We start from the raw sequence: 16693 nt of genomic DNA, 5'->3' as shown, positions 1-16693 counted from the left end.
GAGCCGCAAAACCATTGCAACATTTAAAACAAATATAACACTGCATATATTGTTTCTTACCTTATTGCTATATACAGGATCGTGCAGTCAGCTGTCAATCTGAATAAAAAAAGGACTTTTTCACTTAACAATGTAAAATATATTTTTGCAAATTAATAGCTAAATTACCTGGTTAATGGGATTTTTGCTCCTGAACCTCAGTGCACAGTGTCTGCACATCAGGGCTGTAAGACGTCACCTTCATTTTCACACAGGCTTGCAAGCTGTCATCTGTGAGGCGTGATCGATGTTTGTTTTTAATATAGTTCATGTTGGAGAAGACCTGCTCACATACATATGTGGAGCCGAAGATCGACAGGACTCCAAATGCATACTTTTTCATGTTTATATAAGTGTTGGGGATGGCATTCCATGTTTCGAATACAAGTTTGTCCTGTTTGGGAAGGTTTTCAATATCACTCCATTTATGATTCTGAGCCAGAATGGCCTTCTGACGGGCAACATCCTCAAGAGTAGCGGTCAAGCATTTGAACTTGGACACCCATATATCTTTGTCGGCTATATCGGCCAGTTCCATCTCAAGATCAGGTTGACTTACACCTGCAAATGCAGTCATATTCAATAGGGATGGATCGATCGCCAGGGGAGTGACAGGGAAGGATAATGTCGTTTTTTCCTCTCTGAACTCACAGAATCGTTTCCCAAACGAACTTTGCATTGTGGTGATTGCAGACTTGAAATATTCCAAATTTATCGTATCATGACTTTGTTTGAACTCTCTCAAAGAGGGAAAGTGAGACAGTGTACCTCTCTGTAAATCTTTGACAAACACTGTCAACTTGCGCTCGAATGCCAAAACCTCCTCCAGCATGTGCAGGGCTGTGCCTCCTTTCCCCTGAAGGGTTGTATTTAGCGTGTTTAGATGTGCTGTCATGTCTACCATAAAATGTAATTTTTCCAGCCACTCTGGCTGTTCCAGCTCAGCAAAGGTGAGCTCTTTGCTGCCCAGGAAGGTTTTTACTTCTTCCAAACATGTGACAAAGCAACGGCAACGTTATTGCCTGTCACCGGGCGGGCAGTGTGGAGCGGAGCGGCGACCTGTCAGCAGCGGCAACGCCAGAGCAGGTGTCACAGTGCGCCTCCTCCCCTCGCTAGCATCCGCCCCGGAGCCGCGGTCAAGGTTCAAAAGAGCCGCATGCGGCTCCGGAGCCGCAGGTTGCCGACCCCTGCCTTAGGATAATGGAGGTTAATTGCTTGAGGCTCACAGTGGCAAACCAATCCCACATCTCCTGTGCTGGACATTATGAGCTTCACTCTGACCTAGCAGCACCTCTGTCGGGATGTATTGTGTGTGGCTCGGATGTGACTTATTGGTGGCTGATGGCCTACTTTTTGTTATGCCTAAGAGCTAATTTGGGCGCCACGGTCGCGAGATGTTAACTCCCTCGCCTGGTATACAGGAGCTCATGGGTTCGATCCCCAACCCCCTGACACCTGTAATATTTGTATTTTGCACATCTCTCTCCCCGTGGTTGTGCGGAATTTTCTCCGGGTCCTCTGGTTTTCCCCTCCACATTTAAAATCAATATCACGCGCTTAGAGTATTTGGCTGCTATACATTTCCACATGATAAGCCACTTCGTTCAGCTATCATTTGTGGCCGGGTCGCTTCTGAAAAGGGATGTATAGCTCAATGGGCTTTACTTCATAAAATAATAATTTTAGTTTTAATTAAACAGCTCTCAACACTTGTCAATAACAACACCATCCTAAAGCTTTAAAGGGTTAGAACGGGGAAAGGGTTGGTTAAGGTTCTGGATTTTGAGGCCCTGGGTGCACAATTTTGGGTTCTTACTCTGTAGGATGAGACCCTCAGACTCAAAAGCCACCACATTGTAATCACCCCTAAGGTTCGTGGCATTCAGCGATAATGGAAGACTCGACCAAAGCAAGCGGGTGTTTATTTACTTACCAAAGCAAGATAGTTCCACGGCAGAGCGGCTGTTTGACTCCTGCCGTGGACGGGTAACTGTTGAATCACCCCTGACGAGAGCCCCCCCCCTCCTCTCATCGTTTCTCACGTGCTGCCATCTCCACCGTGTTTAAACTACCCCGGCGCATGCCGCTTCTGCAGCTGATATTCACTGACGCGGCGAGTCTGGCTCCCAGCGTGAGCGTCATCGTCACGGCAGCGTACCAGTCACAGTGCTGCTGCTGAGAGCTGATTTAACTGCCGTGCTCATTGATCACACTCAAAGCTCACAGTAAACATGTACCCACACACACACAATGTAATGTAAATGAACGATTAAACTAAGTGAGAGAAACGACTTTGAAACAGGCGTTTTCTTTTGCCCTGGATGCACAAAGTTGTTGTTAGGCATGCATTGTTGCATGGAATAAATTAAAATTGATTATTGCGCACATAACGTGCATCGTTTTGTGTGTGTGTAGGATGATGGCTCGTCTTGATTTGTTGACGTTGTGTGTGCGATTTTATAACTTGCCCCCATCGCTCCCTGTCTTGGCCAACCTTGACCTACTGGCAATGTCTTGGTAATGTCCACGGGAGCCTGATATTGGGAAGTCGTGAAAGTGCTGCGAGATGTTTGTTGCGTCAATCATTCCTTGGAAATCTTTTTCCTTTTAAAACAAAATTTTTGCAATCTGCTCCACAATGGATATGGCCACTTCAGACCAGTAAACAACACATTTACCCTTGCCTGATTAATCTAACCTATATAATTCATTTTTTGTCTGTCTGTCCGTCCGTCCGTCTGCGTACGCTCCCTACCGGGGGATTTAGCTCTCGGACCGTGGGGTTCGGCGAGATTACATTTTGCAGGTGGGCACGCCCCCGGCCCCGCGGTAAACTTAGGCATTTCCGATTTTTCGTCTCTAAACTTTAAATCGGACCGATTATCGATTTAGTGCGATTTCTATTTATTTATTTAACGCTTTATTTATTTATTTACTCTTGCCGGCCGGCGCGGACCACGGCGGTTGCCCCTGGCAACGGATAGCAACGCGTTCGCTGCGGGGTGGACGCCATTTTGAATTACCATTAAAAATATGCGCACGCATTAACACGCGATTCTGAGGTAAATTCATCAAAGTTTCACGTCCTCTTCAATCCCCCCCCACCCCAATGTGTGCAATTACTATTATAGGGTCGGTAGATAATAAAATTATAGCGATTAGACAGTATTATTGTAGCGCGGGGGGGGGGGGGGTTAACGGCCCCAGCACCCAGCCTCAGCCGGATGGGCAATCTAGGCGAGGCCGGAGGCTCTGCACGGTACTAGGCCTCGACACGCAACTCTGTCAGGCGTCGACTTTGTGGTATAAACTCGATATACCCAGCGTTGCCCGGGGGAAAAATACATTTAAAATCTTCTGAAAACTTTCAAACATAACATCCCAATGAAAATACAACTGTGTAATTAAAACTCTAAACCCGACCGCGCCAAGAATCGATTCTCTAAATCGCGAAAAGGAATCGAAGGTTGTAGATTCATTTAGAATCGCCTTATTTCCGTTTAATATTAGTTGGTTATAGAGTTGATATAAACTGCTACGAATGGGAAATATCCGGCGTTGACCGGGACTAAAATATAATTAAAAACTCCTGAAAACTTTAAAACATAACATACGAATGAAAATAAAACTCTGTAATTAAAAATGGAAACCTCCTATGCGCCAGGAATCGATTCTTTGAATCGCGCAAAGGAATCATCGAAGGTTGTAGATTCCTTTAGGATCGCCCTTAACATGTGGTGAGGGGGAGAGTGGTGAGGGGGAGAGTGGTGGTGGTGGGGGAGAGTGGTGGTGGTGGTGGTGTGGGAGAGTGGTGGTGGTGGTGTGGGAGAGTGGTGGTGGTGGTGTGGGAGAGTGGTGGTGGTGGTGTGGGAGAGTGGTGGTGGTGGTGTGGGAGAGTGGTGGTGTGGGAGAGTGGTGGTGGTGGTGTGGGAGAGTGGTGGTGTGGGAGAGTGGTGGTGGTGGTGGTGTGGGAGAGTGGTGGTGGTGGTGTGGGAGAGTGGTGGTGGTGGTGGTGGTGTGGGAGAGTGGTGGTGGTGGTGGTGTGGGAGAGTGGTGGTGGTGGTGGTGTGGGAGAGTGGTGGTGGTGGTGGTGTGGGAGAGTGGTGGTGGTGGTGGTGTGGGAGAGTGGTGGTGGTGGTGGTGGTGTGGGAGAGTGGTGGTGGTGGTGGTGGTGTGGGAGAGTGGTGGTGGTGGTGTGGGAGAGTGGTGGTGGTGGTGGTGTGGGAGAGTGGTGGTGGTGGTGGTGGTGTGGGAGAGTGGTGGTGGTGGTGGTGGTGTGGGAGAGTGGTGGTGTGGGAGAGTGGTGATGGTGGTGTGGGAGAGTGGTGATGGTGGTGTGGGAGAGTGGTGATGGTGGTGTGGGTGAGTGGTGAGGGTGAGTGGCGGTTGTTAGTGGTGATTAGTGAGGGGTGAGTGGTGAGGGTTAGTGGTGAGGGTGGGTGTTGAGCGTGAGTGGTGAGGGTGAGTGGTGATTGTTGAGTGTGTGATTGGTGAGGATGAGGGGTGAGTGGTGAGGGTGAGTGGTGAGGGTGAGTGGCGGTTGTGAGTGGTGATTAGTGAGGGGTGAGTGGTGAGGGTGAGCGTGAGTGGTTGGGGTGAGCGGTGAGGGTGAGCAGTGAGGGTGAGTGGTGATTGGTGAGGGTGTGATTGGTGAGGATGAGTGGTGAGTGGTCAGGGTGAGTGGTGAGGGTGAGTGGTGAGCGGTGAGGGTGAGTGTTGAGGGTGAGTGGTGAGTGGTTAAGGTGAGTAGTGAGGGTGAGTGGTGAGCGTGAGTGGTGAGTGGTGAGCGTGACTGGTGAGGGAGAGTGGTGAGGGAGAGTGGTGAGGGAGAGTGGTGAGGGAGAGTGGTGAGGGAGAGTGGTGAGGGAGAGTGGTGAGGGAGAGTGGTGAGGGAGAGTGGTGAGGGAGAGTGGTGAGGGAGAGTGGTGAGGGAGAGTGGTGAGGGAGAGTGGTGAGGGAGAGTGGTGAGGGAGAGTGGTGAGGGAGAGTGGTGAGGGAGAGTGGTGAGGGAGAGTGGTGAGGGAGAGTGGTGAGGGAGAGTGGTGAGGGAGAGTGGTGAGGGAGAGTGGTGAGGGAGAGTGGTGAGGGAGAGTGGTGAGGGAGAGTGGTGAGGGAGAGTGGTGAGGGAGAGTGGTGAGGGAGAGTGGTGAGGGAGAGTGGTGAGGGAGAGTGGTGAGGGAGAGTGGTGAGGGTGAGTGGTGAGGGTGAGTGGTGATTGGTGAGGGTGAGTGGTGAGGGTGAGTGGTGAGGGTGAGTGGTGAGGGTGAGTGGTGAGGGTGAGTGGTGAGCGTGACTGGTGAGTGGTGAGGGTGAGTGGTGAGGGTGAGTGGTGAGGGTGAGTGGTGAGGGAGAGTGGTGAGGGAAAGTGGTGAGGGTGAGTGTGGGTGAGTGGTGAGCGGTGAGGGTGAGTGTTGAGGGTGAGTGTTGAGGGTGAGTGGTGAGTAGTGAGGGTGAGTGGTGAGGGTGAGTGGTGAGCGTGACTGGTGAGTGGTGAGGGAGAGTAGTGAGGGAAAGTGGTGAGGGTGAGTGGTGAGGGTGAATGGTGAGGGTGAGTGGTGAGGGTGAGTGGTGATTGGTGAGGGTGAGTGGTGAGGGTGAGTGGTGAGTGGTGAGGGTGAGTGGTGATTGGTGAGGGTGAGTGGTGAGGGTGAGTGGGGAGAGTGAGTGGCAGTTGTGAGTGGTGATTAGTGAGAGGTGAGTGGTGAGGGTGAGCGTGAGTGGTGAGGGTGAGGTTGAGCGGTGAGCGGTGAGGGTGAGCAGTGAGGGTGAGTGGTGATTGGTGAGGGTGCGATTGGTGAGGATGAGTGGTGAGTGGTCAGGGTGAGTAGTGAGGGTGAGTGGTTGTTGTGAGGGTGAGTGGTGAGGGTGAGTGATGAGGGTGCGTGGTAAGAGTGAGTGGTGAGGGTGAGTGACGGTTGTGAGAGGTGATTAGTGAGTGGTGAGGGTGAGTGGTGAGGGTTAGTGGTGAGGGTTAGTGGTGAGGGTTAGTGGTGAGGGTGAGTGTTGAGGGTGAGTGGTGATTGTTGAGGGTGTGATTGGTGAGGATGAGTGGTAAGTGGTGAGGGTGAGTGGTGAGAGGTGAGGGTGAGTGAGGGTGAGGGGTGAGTGGTGAGCGTGAGTGGTGAGGGAGAGTGGTGAGGGAGAGTGGTGAGGGAGAGTGGTGAGGGAGAGTGGTGAGGGAGTGGTGAGGGTGAGTGGTGAGGGTGAGTGGTGAGGGTGAGTGGCAAGTGGTGAGGGTGAGTGGTGATTGGTGAGGGTGTGATTGGTGAGGATTAGTGGTGAGTGGTGAGGGTGAGTAGTGAGGGTGAGTGCTGAGCGGTGAGGGTGAGTGGTTGTTGTGAGGGTGAGTGGTGAGTGGTGAGAGTGAGTGGTGAGGGTGAGTTGTGAGGGTGAGTGGTGATTGTTGAGGGTGTGATTGGTGAGGATGAGTGGTGAGTAGTGAGGGTGAGTGGTGAGGGTGTGTGTTGAGGGTGAGTGGTGAGGGTGAGTGGCGGTTATGAGTGGTGATTAGTGAGGGGTGAGTGGTGAGGGTGAGCGTGAGTGGTGAGGGTGAGCAGTGCGGGTGAGTGGTGATTGGTGAGGGTGTGATTGGTGAGGATGAGTGGTGAGTGGTCAGGGTGAGTGGTGAGGGTGAGTGGTTGTTGTGAGGATGAGTGGTGAGGGTGAGTGGCGGTTGTGAGTGGTGATGGGTGAGTGGTGAGTGGTGAGGGGTGAGTGGTGAGTGGTGAGGGTGAGTGCTGAGTGGTGAGGGTGAGTGGTGAGAGAGTGGTTAGTTTTGAGGGTGAGTGGTGAGGTTGAGTGGTGAGGGTTAGTGGAGAGTGGTGAGTGGTGATTGGTCAGTGGTGATTGGTGAGGATGAATGGTGAGTAGTGAGGGTGAAGTTGAGTGGTGAGGGTGAGTGGTGGTTGTGAGTGGTGAGGGTGAATGGTGAGGGTGAGTGGTGAGCGTGACTGGTGAGTGGTGAGGGTGAGTGGTGAGGGTGAGTGGTGAGGGTGAGTGGTGAGGGAGAGTGGTGAGGGAAAGTGGTGAGGGTGAGTGTGGGTGAGTGGTGAGCGGTGAGGGTGAGTGTTGAGGGTGAGTGTTGAGGGTGAGTGTTGAGGGTGAGTGTTGAGGGTGAGGGTGAGTGGTGAGGGAGATTGGTGAGGGAGGTTGGTGAGTGGTGAGTTGTGAGGGTGAATGGTGAATAGTGAGTGGGAGTGGTGAGTGGTGAGGATGAGTGGTAAGGGTGAGTTGTGAGTGGTGAATGGTGAGGGTGAATGATGAGTACAGTCAATATGCACTGCTGTTATCATACCAGGTACCACCACCACAATATGTACTCCTCTCATCATAGCAGATACCACCACAGCAGTATGCACTGCTGTAATCATAGCAGGTTCCACCACAATATGCACTGCTGCCATCATAACAGGTACCAACACAGCAGTATGCACTGCTGTAGTGATAGCAGGTACGACCTCAGTCGGTATACACTGCTGTAGCGATAGTAGATACTGCTATCGAGTTGGTAGATACCGCTATAGTAAATACTAAAACAGTCAGTATATACCGCTACAGTCAGTATATACCGCTACAGTCAGTCAATACTGCTACAGTCAGTATATACTACTATACAGTCAGTACATACTACCACGGTGAGTAGCTACTAGAGTCAGTAGATACTATTATAGAGTGAGTAGATACTGCTATAGATTTTGTAGTTACTACTATAGTCAGTGGATACAACTATAGAGTCAGCAGATACTATACAGTTAGTCGTTACGAGTATATAGTCGGTAGATACTACTGTAGGCCCAGTAAATACTACTATGGTCAGTAGTTATTACAGTCACTAAATACTACTACACAGTCAGTAGCTACTACTGGCTCAGTTGATACTACTGTACAGTCAGTAGATACTACTACAGAGTCAATAGATACCACTTCCTCTGTTGTATGTAAGGTGTTGTTAGTATATATACCTACGAGGGGTAAAGATATTTTTTGAGGGGGGGGGGAGACCGCAATTTTCGGAAACCTTTTGACATCAACTATTTACCTCACACTTTCTACAACTTTTTGGACTTGTGAAAGCCTCTTATATATTTGTTGGTGGAGAAATGTACAAACAGCCCACCGGACTTTGACAATACCTTAGTATCTGTGTATATATATGTAAGGTTTTTAAGAAATATATTTTTCACCCGGGCAAAGCCGGGTACTTCCGCTAGTTGTAATATAAAGGTTTTAGAGGAATGCGAACATCTGCAATTTTCTGAGCTGAAAGTTCAGTATTGCCTTCGAGGAATTACTCGGACTAACCTTGTCAGGCTGCCATTTCATTGACTCGTAACAATCGAAACTCCATGGATTTAAGAATATTTTTTCTGCTATGTTGCTGCAGGGTTTTTTCGACCCAGTTGTATACACGTACACAATCGGCTCTTACTCGCGTGCTTTGATTAATGTATCGCTTGTGTAAAGAACCGGTTTGGATTGAATCCGTGTCCATTGCATAGTTGGCACAGACACTGTGGCCCCGTGCAGTCACCCAGACTTTCTCTTTCCCTGGCTGCACCTGCAACACGGGAAAGGGCAACATGTCCACGTGATGACGATGGGAAACATAGGTCTGGAAGGCCCCATTAACCAGATGGACTTTAATGTTAATTGTATTATTTGGTGCTAATACAGTCTCGGGCTCGCTCGATTGAATTACACGTACGTTGCTGTGCAATGTGCTCAATTGACCCACAGTGTCCATGCAGGGCTCTTGCCTGTTCATTTCAGGAAAACAAGCAACATTTATTTCAGCGGTCACACCCTGCCCGATGACTCTCGGTTGAAACCTGTATTACATTGGTAATATTGTGTCACGAGTTTAATCAGCTTAAAGGTCCTACGTGGTTTTTATTTTCGGTGGGTGAAGCAACTCCGTGCATAATAAAACGTCAGCACACCGGTGTGTGGGAGAGTAAACCCACTACAACAAATTACTCTCCAACGTACCAGTGCTGTATGAGTAACTAATTGGCATGTTTTGTTTACATGAAACACTTTACGAATTGGCTGTCGGGCGGTGTGGCGGGTTTAGCAACACATTTATATTTACGCAATCTAAGCCAAACAAAACTTTATTATGGATAATATTGGTCAAGAAAGCCTACTACTACTATATGTTAAACCAATTAGATTTTTATTCGTTTACGATCCGAAATTACTCTCACTCCACCAATGCAGTGCATAATGTTGTAGACGGCTACCCTTTTCTTTGTCTGGCGTGTCTCCTTGTACATTTAAATTGCTTTGCTCACCTCCGCACACTGCTAGTGGATTCTCTGCGCCTAGCCCGGTGACAACAGTTGAGGGGATTAAAGCGACCGGCAGCATTCCTTGTTTGTTTGGGACATTCTGTGATTGCATAATTTCTAACCGCATTATCTGTGGGAACGGTCTTTTGTTCAGCACCAATGCGCGGGAATAAAGAGAAAAGTAGGAAACGCATCTTGGAATGCTGTAAACGTGAAGTGGCAAAGTTTTGCCTTTGACAAGCAACAAAGACGTTATTTTCAGCATGCCCTGTTTTTGTCATGCCCAAATCGTCAATATCTTGTAAAAGACCGGCAGTAATGCCGGTCTTTTACAAGAGATTCTTAAGATGACTAAACTATAAACTAATTTTTATTTTATCAGGTAAGGCCCCACTGAGCTCTATAGCTTTTTTTCAGATGCGACCTGGCCACAAATGATAGCTCAACGAAGTGGCTTATCACGTGGAAATTTATAGCAGCCAACTACTCTTTAACGATCTGTTGTAGTGTATACAGGGATAACCTCAAATTTAACAGTAAGAAGGAACAGTAATTTGTTTTCCAGCATTCAGTTGAGGGTCATAAATTAACATATATTTGTATTTTTTTTTCTTACCCCAGCATTCAGTCGGCATACCCTTGAAAGCAATGCCCAATTTTTAGCCGGGCAGAATGCTTGGGTAATTCTGTACAGACGTTCCAGACTGTTGTGCAATTGCATAGTTGTCACTGCAAAATTGGTGCAAAGCCTAAGAGGCCGATAATCTATTCAATTGATTGTATCTCATGGTGGCACTTAGCGCACAAATTCAATCACGCAGCATTCGTGTTGACACGTGTTCAAATGTAGATTAATTTGCATTAGCGTTTGTATGTTTTGAGTGCTTGGGTACACGTGCTTCCCGCTTCGTAGTATTACTTGGGCATCTAACAGCGGATCCTACGTGGTTGGACAAGTGTCGGTGGTGGATCGATGTAAACATCGATGCTTGTTTGTGTTGCCGCCTTTGTGTCGTCTGTCCCTGTGTTCTGGATTGTTCCGTCAAAATTGCATTGGCCTGAAGGTAACTTTTGCGCATTATTTGGCATAAATAACGTTTTTTTTACGTGCATTTATCCACGTGTGATTGTGAATTGTGATAAACATGATAATTGCTTCTTATGAATCCAGCATTATATATATATAAACTCCTAGAAATAATGCGATTAATAGCTTTTTTAATGTTTACATAAATAAATTGATAGTTTGAGCGATGTCTCTTTCAGGCACGCGTGAGTGCATTTAGTTAGTTTATTCTTAGGCATTGCGACTGTCGTTTAGATCGCGAATGTAAGAAAGCTTTGCGTTGGCGCGTCAGGGGCCTGCTGCTCGCGTCGTCACGCCGTGTGGGAACCTCTGGGTGTGTCATCGTCGTCGTGAGAGCGTGGAATCGCCGCCTGGAAACCTCTCGGTGTCGTCGTTGCAAGAGCGTCGCCGCGTGCGGAGCATCGAGCGAATATCGTAAAAACTCGCGCCCATCTCCGTTTTCGGGTGGCCCCCGCACCGCGTGCACGCGGCTCTCCCACCCCCCCCACCCCACCCCCCCACCTCCCTCCCCTCCCCGCCGCGGATAGACGGCGCAGAGACGCACCGGAGGAGCTACGAACACGGCGCGCAGATGGGGCTGCAGCGGCGGACGCGCGACGTTCTCGCCTGGGCCAAGAAGCGGCGGCGCACCATCCGGCGCGAGGACCTCATCAGCTTCCTGTGCGGGAAGTCGCCGCCACCTCCGCCGTCCCGCGGCGGCTGTCGCGCTCCCGCGCGCCTCTCGGGCATCCCGGCCTCCCCCCGCGTCGCCCCCACGGAGCCCAGCCCCACCGACGATACTGACCTGCAGCCCTTCCGCGAGGCCATCGCCCTGCACGGTGAGGAGAGGGCCTCGCACACGAGACGCACCACTCCTGACACATACACCATCTAACAATTCCATAAGTTCTCCAGTTATCACGCACACTTTCAAACACATCCTTATCACACATACACCGTCTAACAAATCGATACGTTCCCCAGTTATCACACACACTACCTACAAACGACACACAAAACACACACACGCTCCCCTCTCCATATACACATAAATATACACAAACACACATGCTCCCTTCTTCACACGTAAACATGTGACTACACAAACACGCATGCTTCCCGACAACAACATGAACACCTGTATTTTTTCTCCCCTTCGTGGCGTGGATTTTTCTCCGAGTCCTCCAGTTTTCCCTCCACATTTTGAAACGTGCGTTTGGAGTATTTGGCTTATATAAATGTCCACGTGATCAGCCACTTCGTTGAGTTATCATGTGTGGCCGGGTCGCTTCTGAAAAAGAGCTATACAGCTCAGTGGGCCTTGCCTGGTAAAATAAAAAATAATTTTGTTTAGTTTAAGTGCCTCTCTAGCATGCATCTTTTAAGGCTGGCAACGGGCACACGAGGTGGTGTTGCGGCTTGCATCATGCTTGGCCACCTTTGTCTCCCCACTGGTGATGTTTTTACACACAGCACCAGGTACTCATTTAAGGCTAGGTCAATGTAAAGGAGGCCCAGGTCCAGGTCAGATATTTGTCACCATTTGTTGGCTGCGAGCGTGAATTGAACTCTGGTTGCCGGTTCCTAGTGCAGTGCGCTCACCACTACACTGGTTCCCGACACACCTCGCCACAACACACACTCGTAGAACAGTGCATGGCACCTGACGGCATTACCGTGTGTGTACGTAGCCACTCCATCTTGGCTGGGAGGATGACAGCAGCATCCCATAGTGTAGTATATTATCAATTCTTATGCTACACTATTAAACTTTCTATTTTATGAGGTAAGGCCCACTGAACTTTCTAGCTCTTTTTCAGAAGCGACCTTCCCCAAATGAAAGCTCAATGAAGTGGCTTATGACGTGGAAATTTATAGCAGGCAAATGCTCTAAATGCATGTTGATTCTAAATGTGGAGGGAAAAACCGAACGACCTCGATAAAAATCCACCTGACCACGGGGAGAATATGCAAACTCAAAATATACAGGCATCGGGGTCAGAAACGAACCCACAACCTCCTTCGTACCTGGCAAGGGCCTTTAACATCTCGTCATAGCGACAAGATGTTTCTATGTCGAGGACTAGTCTCACCATGGGACAAACCCGCTGGTTGGCTTTACACAAAGTGGTACACATTTTATATTCATCCCATAAGGTGATGATGGTCTGGCTCATTCCCTGATCATTACTTGAAATCTAAACCTTCCAATTGTAAAGCAAGAACTTCTTTCCGTTGCACCAACCAGATGGATTTCCAATAAGTACGTTGCACGTTATGGTCCGAATTGGATAGGTATCCAATTAAAAACAGTATACAGTATATTCATGTTTCCTTGTTTATTTACGAGAGCCGCAAGGAGTCTCAAGCGATGGTAAAAAAAGTTGTTTTTGGATGTTAGATTTATTTATACATGTATAGCAGATTCTTGTGAAAGTCACCTAAAAAATTTCCCACCTGCACAAATCCTTGCATTGTGACATTCTTGCTCGCTTGAAGCATTCAAATAAATTACCTGCTTAACAAAGAATGGTCCCTGTGTACGGACAATGAGGGTCACGTGACAACAAAATGCTCGTTTTATATTTTAAAAAAATAGCTGGACAGTCTAGGGACAAAGTACATATTGACCATAATGTCAATACACTGAAACACACCTTTAGTGATACCATCCAACAAGCTGGCTGTTTGAGTTCTTAGTTGCAATACATGCACTAAGGAAATTCGGTCCGTATTGCAACAGGTATGTATTACAAGGAAGTCCATCAATGACACACAGCAAAATCAAAACACTAAATTTGTTATGTAACAAAAATTACGGTGAACGGAACAATATTTGCAGAAGTAAAACGATTACTAGACTTACTGATTTTACAACTGAGCTGTAGGGTTGGGCACACAAAAACACCAGCGGAGGGCTTGGGTCATTCTGGTCAGGCCGGCATATACAGTAGGTCCCTCGCTTAACGGTTTTTGCGTTTAACGTTTCACCTTCCATAGGATCCCCATGGTTTTGACTAATGTAAAAATGTTGATTCACGGTCATGTTAACGTTATGCACGCAGGCGCTAATTTTGGCCAATCCGAGCGCTCTTAAGTGGGATTGAGCCATGTCTTCAGCCAATCAGCAACGCCCATTTATGAGCATTTAGTCCTCCACTGGCTTTGTTTACACTGATTTCTGTTTTGGCTGTGGAAACAGCTCTCTTGCAGACTCGGTGATATTTTTTTCTTCCTTTAAACTTTTAGTGCATTCGATTAATACTTATTTTGATTAACAGAAGTGTACATGGAATGGATTAAAAACGTCAACCGAGGGACTACTGTATTGTAGAGCAGCAGCCCTGAGTGTTCAGATGTTGTAGGGACCTATTCACACACTTGCCAAGAGGAAGGACAAGCAGCAGTTGTAAACAGGAACTCGCAACGACAACAACACTGCCAAAATAGAAGGCGTTGTCACCGAGTTCCCCCTGCAAAGTAAAAAAAAGCAATTCAGGTCCGATTCAAAAATTCCCACTGGTGTCCAAGGCAATGCTGTTAAAGTGGGCACTGCCAGGACATTCCAAGGGTGTCATTGGCACACCCCCACAAATACAACAGCGACCCTTTGTGGCAATTGCAGGCAACCCCACTCCTCATACGCCACGGTGGTGAGATGTGAACTACCTCGCCTGGTATACAGCAGGTTGTGGGTTTATTCTTGACCCTGATGCCCGCTGTATATTTGGAGTTTGTATGTTCTCCTCCTGGTCGCATCGATTTTTCTCGGGGTCCTCTGCTTTTTGCCTTCCACATGTAGAAAAATGTGCGTTTCGAGTATTCGACTGCTACTATAATTTTCCGCGTTTAGCTATCATTTGTGGCCATGTTGCTTCTGACAAAAAGCTATACAGCTCAGTGGGCCTTACTTGGTGAAATAAAAAATTGTTTGAGTAGAAAGAATAAGAATGGGTTTTAGCCTTTCTGTCAATAAAACAGGTGTTCAGATGTTCAAACACCAAATGGAAACCTTTTGCAGGGAATCAAGTCTGCATTAACCACACATACTTGTGGTGAACGTGCATACAGAACATGCTCTGGTAATGCATATATTACCAGAGTAGTTTATGTTGGCAGTTTGTGTGGTTATTTTTCATCTGTTGATGGTGGCAAAGAAGATCCCCTTATATAGTTTGAGTTTAGTTTGACATACAGGACATGGTACGTCCAGCAGAGGGCGCCAAGTCGCATGAGAACAAGATGCAAAGTTGGCATACGTGTTTGACAGACGATTAGCCATGCGGCCTCGTCTCCACGCTGAAAATACCGTCCTGCTGACCCACCCATACTGGATATTTTACCTGGTAAAATAAACAAAGAAACATTGTTTGAGAGATTTCATGCAAGTTGCTTCCATCATCATCATCACTGCACATTTCGGCATTTGTTTCCACATCTTTTTGGAACGAATCTCTTATGTCGTCGTCATCAAGCCATTCTCTGTTCGGTCTTCCTCTCCGGTTCCGTCAATTTTTTTCCGAACAAGACACTTTCACTTTTCTTGTTGTCCATCCTACACATGTGTCCAGACAGTACCAGTTTCCTTTTCATCACTGCCTACATCAGGTCTTCTTTTATATGCATCCTTTTTTCTGACTTCTACTTTGATTACTTTGTGGGTCCAGCTTAGATGCAAGCCGCTTATCCACGTGTAAAGTGTTCTGAGTTTCCCCGTTGTAGAACACGCTGTGTGGGCATGGGAGTAAACCATTTCAGGTCGCACTAATTGCACATAAAGTGCTCGCCACAAATGAACAATAATACCTCGCTGATCTCGTCAAGAAGCATAAACCATCATGCAAACTTTGGTCATCCCTGCAGCAGTGGCTTTTGGCTAGTCATCGAACAAAGACGGTCTCCGCATTGCGCGCTTTCAGATGCGCTTCCGCGGCCATCTGTAACGCTCCTCCGATATTAGGAAGCCACTGGAGCTATGCATTTTTAATCTAAATTAAGAATTAATTTCTTTAGAACTGCTTTTTATGTTTCGTTTATCCTTCTCCTGTACCTCTGATTAACACGGTTGGCTACGAACGGTGCGAAATAAGTTCTACGTACATACAGTTCAATGTAGATACTAAATGCGCTAAAAGTCTGAGTGCTTCCAATGCTCAAACAAGCATTGGGCAGTGACCATCTCCATCCGTGGTCCTAAGCAAGTTATGGCTACTCCACATTCCTATGGCAAGTACCAGTCTATCCATGTCACAAAAAAGTGTAAGAACAGGTCGTGTGCCGGCTATGGAGACAGCTCGAGATTCCCAGAGTGTGACGCTTGTCATGAACGTGCGGCTCCATGTGAGATGTTAATGAACTACCTTGCCTGGTATGGAGGAGGTTGTGGGTTTGATCTATTTAAATAGTAACTCTCACCCCGGATGCGCGTGCGTGCGTGTTTGCGCCCCCGTGTGGGGGGCGTGTGCGCGCTCGTTGGCGTGCGCGTTGGCGTGCGCTTTTTCGTGCGCGTTTGGCAAGCACAGGCCTGAGCGGAGCGATGGCGAGCATCAGCATGCGCTCGGGCAACCCGGGCTCGCCCACGCACGCGGCCGGTGGCTCGGGCCCGTCGCGCCGCCGCTCCAGCCTGCACGACATGGACCTCAACACGTTCATCTCGGAGGAGATGGCCTTGCACCTGGAGGGGGGCACCACCACCACGACGACGGCGGCGGCGATGGCGGCCAGCGCGCGCAAGCGCTCGGCCACGTCGCAGTGCCCCGACGTGATCACGGACTCGCCGACGCACAAACGCAGCCGCCTCATATGAGGAGGCCTTGGGTGGGGGGGTGACGACGCTGCCCCCTTACTTCCTCCTCCTCGTCCACCTCCTCGTCATCCTCCGACTACGATGGCAACGGCCACAGAGCGCTTGGATCCAAGTCTTGCACACCCTTCCCGTTTAATTCTTAAGATTTGAGAGGAAAAAAACGACAGCAAAAAAAATACTAACTGGACTGGAACCGTATACTTGTGAGTATATGTGTAAACAGAGTGTAAAATAAAGTTTATTGGGCAAATGCATCTGGAAAATTGGACTGTTTGGGGAAGGATATTTGGTTAGTGTTCTAATTGCACAAGCTCAGCTAGTTCTCTAAAGGAATAAATTCTAAGCACTCAAAACAGGCTGTTATAATCTAAACAAATGATTAATCTCCATGTTACTAAGTGGACTTAACATGGATAGAAGTGACCTTAGAGAATATGGTCTTATGAGCGGTATCAAAAGACTACATGTATTTTTTTTCCATTCTGTTTGGCA

At 48.2% G+C, this 16693-nt stretch overlaps 1 protein-coding gene across 1 annotated transcript in view; it reads left to right on the top strand.

Moving 5' to 3' along the window:
• Positions 1 to 16455, top strand: part of LOC144721040 (HUWE1-associated protein modifying stress responses-like) — a 33220-nt gene extending 16765 nt beyond the window's left edge. Inside the window, exons 3-4 of the mRNA XM_078598342.1 lie at positions 10944 to 11234; positions 15918 to 16455. Coding sequence (XP_078454468.1) covers positions 10944 to 11234; positions 15918 to 16201 — 575 coding nt within the window. The 3' untranslated portion in view covers positions 16202 to 16455. The remainder of the gene's footprint in view (positions 1 to 10943; positions 11235 to 15917) is intronic.
• The last annotated feature ends 238 nt before the right edge of the window (positions 16456 to 16693 follow it).

Source organism: Lampetra planeri, chromosome 1 (genome assembly GCF_965212315.1).
Source record: "Lampetra planeri chromosome 1, kcLamPlan1.2.h2, whole genome shotgun sequence".
NCBI classification, from domain to species: Eukaryota; Metazoa; Chordata; class Hyperoartia; order Petromyzontiformes; family Petromyzontidae; genus Lampetra; species Lampetra planeri.
This window is presented reverse-complemented; position numbering and strand designations above follow the sequence as displayed.